Here is a 9,824-nt window from a genome sequence, read left to right as displayed (position 1 = left end):
CTACCCCAAAATCGGTTCAAAAAGACGATAGTGGGAAAAGATGTAGATTAGATTAGGGTGAGAGGTTTGAGCAGACCCCCTTAATGCAGAGTTATGTAGAGGCTCAGTTAGAGATAGACAGATACTTAGCAGCGGAGGTAATCCCATTTTCACGAGACTTCGATATATTAAGTTGGTGGAAGGTGAATGCCGTGAAGTATCATATCCTTGGAGAGATAACCCGCAGTCTTTTGGCCATCCCTATTAGCACCGTAGCCTCAGAGTCAGCTTTTAGCACCGAAGGGCGTGTATTAGATTCATTTCGGAGTTCATTAGCTCCTACCACTGTGGAGGTTTTGATTTGCACACATAATTGGATCAAGAGAACTCCAATTTATGTTCCGGATGTTCTTAAGTATGAGGAGGCCGACGTCGAGGAGGAGGGTGGTGATTAGCCTGAATCTGGTATTTATTTTATTTTAATTTTCTAATTTCTTATTAATTTATTTATTTTCATTTAATTGATATTCATTAATTTAATTTCAAAATTGAGAAATGATTTATACAAGCTCCAAATAGACAAGTCCCATACAAGCCTTTGTAAAAAAGTGGCCCCACTTTAAAAAAGTGTAAAAAAAACTATTATTTATTAGTGGGACCTATTGTTTTATAAAAGGTTTGTATGAGACTTGTCTATTTGGGGCTTGTATCTAGCATTACTCTTTCAAATTTTATTGTTATAGTGATACATGAGACGACGTCTACAGCTACCTCCAATGCAGTATGACTTTGTATTGGACCCACCATTGCCATGGTTTGCACAATTTGTCATTTATTTGTTTTTTGTATTTATAATTTTATATCATATTTTAGTATCTAATTATTTTGCTTGTTTTTATTTTAGCTTTTATATTCTCAATATACAATTATACATATGCCCAATCCTAATGACCGATCTATGCTCATCTGCCTCATCTTCATCTCAAATTCTAATTGCCGAATCCCAATCTCATCTTGGTTAGTACTTTTAATATTTTGTATTTTAGTTTTTGTTTCATTTTATAACTTTATAATTCTAATTTGTTTTATTTTTAACTTATTAATATTTCAGTCTTTAAGGTTTTATAACTTATTAACGTTTATGATCTTGATTTTCAGTCTCACAGCAGTGACACAACTCACCACTCAGTGAATTCACTTCTACACAGCACCACACCGCCATCCCAAATTAATCAAATTGAAAAGTTATGAGTTATAATTGTTAATTTACAATTAAGTGTAATGTTGCTATAATAGTTAATAATACAATTTGTAATATTTAATATTTTTAGAGGAGTTTGTAATATTGTAATAGTTTAAGTTTATTAGTTCTTTTAGAGTCTTAATTTGTATAATTATAAATTGTAATTTGTAATAGTTTAGTAATTAATAGTTCTGTCTATATATATATATATATGTATATACTCTATATTTTTTTAATTTTTAAATATATTTAATTTTTTAATTAAATTTTATGTCTAAAAATAAATTCTGTGTTTAAAATAGATTTTAAACCGGGGGGGGGGGGGGGGGGGTTTATCCCTGCCCCCGTCGATCGGACGGGATATCCGAATGCGAGGGCTGGGTACGGAAAAAAAATCAATCCCCCGCCCCCGCAGCTTTTATCAGAATTCAATATATAATTCCATTTTCCTACATAATTCATATATCCCACGGCTTGACTGTTACAAGTACTTCTTCCTTCTAGAATGTCAGTTTCGAACACTTCACTTCAGTTCCGTAGATGTCGAGTCAGGTCAGTTCCTTCTTCGTTCTTCATCCATCTTCTCCCGTTCGCCGTTTCTCTCTTCTTCCACCATCAGCGGCGGCGTGTGTTACACTATCTGTGAGCATGGGAAAGGATTCGTGGTGCTCATCTTTGACCAGATCTTATGTGGATATAAATATATGCGGTTCTTTTGCTTGATCTGCTCTTTCTTTTTCTTTTTTTTTTTTTTTTTTTTTTTTCTTTTTTTTTTTTTAAATATGGTTTTTCTTTAAATTTTTTCAGTGTTTTCGCCTTTCGGTGCATGCATTTTTTGGTAAATGTTTGTAACTGTTAAAATCTGGCTATTTGGATTGCTCTGTAATGATGAAGCCTTCGTCTTCAGTATGTGCTATTTTTATTTTTTTTTTACCCATCAAATTCTTTGAGATGAAAATTTGTGTAGATCTGGTGAACTGGGTCTCTTCTTTGTGCTTAGAACCTGTCGGATGGGTGTTTCTTGCTTTGAACTTGCAGGACATCAGGATTTTCTTGCTAGTTTATTTGGATTGCTCTGTAACGAAACCTTCATCTTCGATGTGTGCTAGTTTATTTTTTGACCCATCAAATTCTTTCAGATGAAAATTTGTAGATCTGCTGAACTGGGTCTCTTCTTTGTGCTTGGAAATTGTCAAATGAAGTTTTTCTTGCTTTGAACTTACAGGACATCAGGTTTATATCCTATGCTTGTGATTCAATTCTTTAATATATAGTTTTCCATTCTAATTGTTTGGTAGTCAACAGGGTAGGTGTGGTATTTTGGGGAGAAGGCCTGAGATTATTTTAGGTTCGAGGAAAATATTGGGTTTTGCTCAATTTATCGTGAAAAGTTGAGAAATTAGTGAGTGGATTTTCTGGAGTAGTTTTTCCTGTACACTAATGGAGGGTTTGAATAACTCTCTTGCTTCGGCTTCCAAGGTAATATTGATGGAACGATATCCAAAGTTGCAAGCTTAATGCTGAATAGTTACTTTAAATTCTTGTTTTGATTAACATTGAATTGTATCATATGTGATCATGTTGATGATTCTAAACCACAGGCTAGGGCAGGTCGGCTTTCAATATATTAAGAGACTCTCAACAGAATAACAACAGAATAAATCTGCATGCTATTGTGTGCCAAACTTTAAAGAAGCTACCTTTATAGTTATAAATTTTTGAACATTTATATTATGTATTACAAAGCAGTGTTGTTCAGTCTGATAAGATGGTTAATCTATTCACAGAATCACAACAGGTATTAGTGAAAAGGAATTTACTTCAGGCACTCTGTTTTGGCAAGATCATCTAACAAAAGATTTCATTCACAAGGTAAACGGTAGATGCATATGTCAATAAAAGTTCTCTCCCTGCTTTCAAGTCTGGCATTGGCATTTCCTAGAAAATGAAAGTCACAAATGTGCTTTAATATTTTTGCAGACACTCTTGTTTCTGTAAGGTGTTTCAAAAGAGACTGCCTATGATGCTCATCTAATTCACAGGGTAACATATCTTTGACACCCCTTCTCTTTGTCTACCTTTTAAAGGTATTTTGGTTCTGGACTGATGCTTGGCAATATTCATCATAATCACTTATTGGTCAATATTATCAAACTGCACAGTTTGTTTGATTCAACATGTGCAGGTAAAAAAAATGTTGAATGTGGCAATCTCGTGGTTTTAACTTTTTTTTTTTTTTTTTTGTATTCGGATCTGGATCCTAACAAAGAGCCACTGAGTTGAAATACAAGAATACAAATTGCTGATAGAGGAACATGCTACTGATTTATAATTCATATATTGTAATTTTGTATTTTGTAATGTAATGTATAAATACCAAATAATGTAATGTGTAGTGAATTGCATTGTGTTGCATGCATTTTAAATAAAATTAAAACTAAGCAAATAGAGTTTGAATACTACACATCAACAATTATTTCATGAAAAGATGTTATGGACTTAATATAAAAAAAAAAAGAAAAAAAAAGGGGGTTCTACCCGGAATCCGGGTTCATCTGGGTTCCGGCCCGGGTCTGACCCGGGTCAACCCGGCCCGGGTTTGAAACCAGGGTTCTTGGGTTGGAACTTGGATGAACAGTCTTACCCTTTAACACCTCTATTCTTTTTCCCCAGTACTATTTCGAAGACGACAAATCCAAGACCCTCCTTTTCTTCCCATTACGTTATTATTGTAGAGTTTGCTGCTTAAATTGTGCTTCATTGGGATTCAGGTCAGGTTGATCGCAAAGTAAAGTTATTTCTGGGAAATTAAAGGAGCTGGTTCCGGTCATTACTTACTAACTTGGAAGTAAGGTTCGATTTCATTTGTGCTCTCCAAAAATAGTTCATGAATGGTGAAATTCTCGTTCGTAGTTGTGGTACTGATGAATTTGTCTTAATTATAAGTAATTTGCTTGTTGAGTGTTTATTTTTTATTTTTTAGTTTTGGATCTGAGATGCTTTATTACTGATTAACTATAAATGTTCTTAAAAAATACATCATATAAAATATATTATTTATATCAACATACATATGATGGAGAGGAATGCAATCTTGGACATTTTTACATTCTGAAAAGGAAACCAACTTCGTTATCCGAATTATATATCTAATGTCTCGTGATTTCTTATTTTTCCTATTAATTATTAATTTCTTGCATTATTTAAGTGTAAAAAGCTTATTATATACAAATGGTTAATAATTTTGGCTTTCTTGCGTAGCTCCTCACATTAATTAGTAATTAGAAGAAAATAACCTATCATTTCCTATGATCTCTCACGGAAGAAATGATACATGAAGATAGAGGGTCATGTTTGGTATTTCAAAGAATTAACAATCGCTTTATTGTCAATTTTAATTGTTTATTAATAAGAAAACTTCTGTTTTGTTTAGAACATTGATCATTTAGTCATGTTTCAAGACGAATCTTATACTCTGTAATCTATATATATAGGATTTGCGCAAATTCATTCAATGTGACATCAACTAAATAAAAGGTTGTGGCTAACGTAGGATTTTCTGGAGTATTGATTTGTTGCTTTGCATTGAGATCTCCGCAGCTAATAATCACGACGGTGCAGCATACTCAGGTGCCATCACTGCAATGGATCCTAAAATCTATAAAGCCGCGGCACAAGGCAAGCTGGAGGCCTTGGTACATGATAACTCCAATCCACTTGATGGGTTTTTAACTGTTAATCAAAATACAATCCTACATATTTGCATTTCAAGTATCCTCGTTGAAGAAAAGTATCCCGCCACTGGAGGAACTGACCAAGCCTCAGCGTCAAAATTTGTGAAAGTTGTACTGGACAAATGTCCATCACTTTTATTGAAAGCCAATGCGGATAACGATACTCCGTTACATGTTGCGGCAAGGTATGGGCATGCTTCCATTGTCAAAGTCCTGATTGAACATAAAAAATCCCAACATCAAGATCTCGAAAGTGGAGTTGTTGAAGGTACTAAGGAGATGATTGGGAAGCTGAACAAAGAGAGAGACACGGCCTTACATGAGGCTGTACGTCACAATCACATTGATGTGGTAAAACAGTTACTAATGGAGGTAGATCCAGAATTTTCGTTTCGTGCTAATGCTGCTGGTGAGACCCCACTTTACTTGGCTGCTGAGAGGCACTTTCCAGATTTGGTGTCAGAAATTTTAAACAAATTGAAGTCACCAGCTTATGATGGCCCCTTGGGTAGAACGGCTTTGCATGCTGCAGCATTTTACGATGATGAAGGTATTGCCTATATATATATATATATATATATATATTTTCAGCATTCTAGCTTCATTAGATGGTCCAATCATCTTAGAATATGATTTGGTTAAAACAATATTTATGTGGTGGTATCAAATATGACGGGACATCGAATTCATGAAATATAAAGATGTTTGATATGCACAGGGCCGGTTTTAGATTAATTTTGTTTTTACCATCTTGGTAAATAAAGACTGATGTCTGCCTTTTCCTGCATTTGCCTTTTGTACAGACAAATTTTATTTAATGATAAAGGACTGATTACTAAACATGGCTTCCACATTAAATGATCACCTGAATAGTCCTTTTTCTATGTCCTAACGTCTTCCTTTTTGTCCTTCAGAAAATTGTTACATTAATTTAGTACGTTTAACTTCTTTTAGGAATGACCAAAAACATTTTGGAAAGATACAGATGCGATCTATGTAAACAAGCAGATGAAAAGGGTTGGACTCCGCTTCACATGGCTGCATCCTGGAACAACATTGAGCCAACAAAACTATTGCTGAAATCTGATAGAGAGGTAGCATATATGAAAGACGCAGAGGGTAGGACAGCTCTTCACATTGCAGCTCTACGCAACAACAGCTTGGTGACGGAAGTGATTATGTCAAAGTGTCCGGATTGTTGCGAAGTGGTTGATAATAAAGGCCGCAATGCACTCCATCTCGCCATGATGACCAACTTGTGGCCAAATGTAGCGCTTATCATCCAAGATAATTCATCTCCATCCGCCAAATATGACGGGAATACACCTCTCCATTACTATTGCAATTATTTTCTGTACCACGAGCGTGTCCTGAATTCTCCAAGAGTTGAGAAAATGGTCTTCAACAAAGAGAACCAGAATGCTAGTCAAGTCTTGAGTAAAAGCTTTCTAACTGTTGATGATCATTTTAAGGTAACGTAATCTTTTATCTTTCTTCAAAAAATAAAATTATATACTTAATATTTAGTTCTTTTCAATAAGATATGCTTAGAAATACCGAAACCAAAGGAATTCATAGAATCATAATTAATCAAATCGGAATGTTTTTTTTTTAAATTAAACTGATTTATGTATTGGTACATTAGATAATATATAAATCAGTTCGATGTGGTTTAAATTTTAAATTTTAAACTGATTTAAATATCAATTGATTTTATGTATCACATTAATATTATTTAAATATAATAAATTTAAATATAATCAAATCATTTCTAAACGGAAGGAAATAATAAAAAATCTAATGAAAAAAAAATGTGAAAATACTTTTTTTAATAGGTTGTTTTGGTCTGATGTCGAATCTGTTGACTCTTGAGATAGTATATTCATTTTGTGTTAATTTGCTACCGGAACTCGGCTAGCTTAGCCTCGCTTTCCAACCCATGGCTTAGATTTCCTTCTTACAGCCTTTGAAGAGTATATAAACGTAACAAAATGCCGTTCTGTAATTTTATTTCTGTAAAAATTATTTTGATAGAAAAAAAGAAACGTAGTCTCTTCTTTTTTTACCTTCAATCCTTTGTAGAAAGAAAATAAATACTTTTTCATTTGTAATAAATATTAATGAAATTTTCATGGAAAAAAACTACTGATTTTTTAAACCTATCGATGGATCGACCTTTTCTTTTTCAATTTCTCCCATATAGAAGAAATATATACGATTTTTCTCTCTTTTATCAAATATTTTAAGCGATACTTCAAGAATCTGAATAGCTATTGAATTCTTAAAAGCAAGCTTACCAACCACAACTGTATTTTTTTCACTCCGAGCACAGTATTTACCATTATTTCATTTCGTTTGGCCCACAAAGTCTCTGAATCAGTGTGAAGAAGAGTTTGAAATAAAATGTCATGTTAATTGCAATCGAGGTAGACATTAGTGTTTGTAGTATTCAATTTTGCTTTCGTATTGTGTTGTACTTGTTTCGGGTTATAGGGCGTGGGTCCAATTTCAATAGTAACTGGACCCCGTCCAATTCCATCCAAGCTGAATCCTTTTAGGTTATGACTTTAATTTGAAGATGATGTGACAAAGAATCCACAACCTTTCCTTTGATGTAAACTTTATCCATTTATCAATATTATGTGAAAAATACTATTGAAAAATACTGAATACTCACGATTCAGCTCAATAAATATTTACAGAAGATGAAGAACTTTTTTGGAGACATAGAAGATTATAGGTTCTTTCACAGTGGACGAGAATTAGAAGTACGGTATGCTGACATTAATATGAAGGAGCCGAAGGGGAAGGATGTGACGTTGAAGCAAGAGAGAGAGAAAAAGATGGAACACGAGGATACAGTGGCTCAAAAGCCCATTTGGTTGCTGCTGCACTCATTACAACCGTGACCTTTGCAGCAGCATGTATTAACATGCCCGGGGGATTCATTGGTGGAGTTGATCATCCACATCCAGGCTCTGCAGTTTCGGAAAAAGGTGTTGCTTTCAAAGTATTCATCATTACAAACGCCTTAGCGTTGATGCTATCTAGTTCTGCAGTCTTTATCCACCTATTTATTCCGCTTATGCATTCTGAAGGCTTCTTCAAAAAGCGCACACATTTTCTTCAAATGGCCTGTTGGTTCCTTCTTTCCTCCATGGCACCAATGGTTTTGGCATTTGTCACAGGTACATATGCTGTGTTGGAGCATTCAAATATTGCCATTCTCACTTGTATTATCTGCTTATCCTTGGTTCCCATCCTTGTTTACATATTTCAAAAAATAAGGTGCAATGCGCTATGACTTACCACCATGCAAAGATGTTTCTGATCTAATGAATAAAAATATTATGAGTACAGAACTTTTTTCTTTTAAGATAAATATCATTGTATATAGTGTTTAATCGCAAATTTAGTAACTTAGTTTTTGTCACCTCGGTTGTATAACTCATAAAATTATACATGCAATTGCAAGCGTTTTCAACTCGCATGGCATGGCGTGCAACACTTTGTCCCACTTTGAGCATTCCTAATGGTTCATCTGAAATTTTCATCGGTTTATCTAATTTTTTTTTTATATATTATTTAAATATTCTTTATTTTTTCTCTCTTTATTCATTTTAAATATTTTTATACGTACGGTTAAATTTGTAATATTTTCAGATCTTTTCACTATTTTTAATATATTAATATGAACGTAATATCTCTTTATTGATAAAATTATTTCAATCGCTCAATAAAAAATTAAAAAAAATAAATCTAAAATCCTCATTCATTCTATTTTTTCAGATCTTTTACCCCTTTTTATTTTTATCATGTCTTGTACAAATGGTTATATGAGTATTTTTCTTTTTATTAAGATAAAGTATTCTAATCATATTGACATTTGCATGCTTTTACAAGTGCAAATGCGGGGAATATATATAAAAAAAGATCGGAAAAAGTAAAAAAGTACTAAAGATTAATACAAAGATAAATATGCTAAATGTCTCGTGATAGAGCAAGGTTTAATTCTTTTGTCTTGCGCAAGTGTGTAAGTCTATCATCACTGCCAAAGTTGGGTAGAGGGTGGTATGATGATGGAAGAGGAAGAATTGGCTAAGCATTGGGAGAGAACTTGGCAAAGGAAAGAGAGCTCTATCTTCCATGTCACTTATGCGGGTGTTAAGGAGTGGGGAGTACGTGGGAAACACTATATTATTGAAAGAGTATTGTCTGAGAAAGGTGTAAACAATGAAGCTTTTTGGATGACCGTGTCCCAAGTTTGGAGGTTGGAGGGATGGGTGAGTTTAAGGAATTGGGTGATCAGAGTTTCTCGATTGAGTTTCAGAAGTTGACTAATAAAAAAAGGGTTCTTAGTGGTTGTCCATAGTTTTTTGATAGGAACCTCTTAACCCTGCTAGAAGTGGATGAAACTGTGTCCAACAATGCATTACAGTTTAACTTTGAACCCTTTTGGATTCAACTTCGTAACTTGCCTTTGGCAGTTATGATAGAAGAGGTGGGGAACAATTTTGATCCTCAATTGGTCATGTCATTAGAGTTGATTCTGAGTCTGATGGTTTGGCATGGTGGATATGTGTTTGAGTGAGGGTTGCAATTGACCTCCATAAGCTTTTACTGAGAGGAAGGCGGTTGAAGTTTGAGGAGCAACATTATTGGATTTCTTTTAAATATGAGAGGCTGCAACATTCTTGCTCTCAATGTGGTACTTTATTTCATAAAGGGAGAGGCTATTCCAGGCAAAGGTTTGAGCACCAAGGGGATGATTTGAAATCTCAGTAGTTTGGTGCTTGGATTCGAGCACAGCCAATGAACAACATTTTTTATGCTTGAAAATATGGTGGTGCACTTGGTCACAACCACCA

General features: G+C 34.2%; 1 protein-coding gene across 2 annotated transcripts; it reads left to right on the top strand.

The window, feature by feature from the left end:
• The first annotated feature begins 4,028 nt into the window (after positions 1-4,028).
• Positions 4,029-6,452, top strand: LOC121250471 (ankyrin repeat-containing protein At5g02620-like). Of its 2 annotated transcripts, none has more exons than XM_041149604.1 (3): positions 4,029-4,075; positions 4,813-5,506; positions 5,911-6,452. In XM_041149604.1, exons 2-3 carry the CDS (start codon positions 4,867-4,869, stop codon positions 6,435-6,437), a joined length of 1,167 nt encoding a protein of 388 aa, XP_041005538.1. In that variant the 5' UTR covers positions 4,029-4,075; positions 4,813-4,866; the 3' UTR covers positions 6,438-6,452. The 2 variants fall into 2 exon arrangements, with proteins under 2 accessions (XP_041005538.1, XP_041005546.1); XM_041149612.1 differs by having other exon boundaries at positions 4,035-4,075; positions 4,823-5,506.
• The last annotated feature ends 3,372 nt before the right edge of the window (positions 6,453-9,824 follow it).

Source organism: Juglans microcarpa x Juglans regia, chromosome 1D (genome assembly GCF_004785595.1).
Source record: "Juglans microcarpa x Juglans regia isolate MS1-56 chromosome 1D, Jm3101_v1.0, whole genome shotgun sequence".
Lineage (NCBI taxonomy): Eukaryota > Viridiplantae > Streptophyta > Magnoliopsida > Fagales > Juglandaceae > Juglans > Juglans microcarpa x Juglans regia.
Note: the sequence above shows the minus strand (reverse complement) of the source record. Positions and strands in the feature narration are given on the sequence as shown.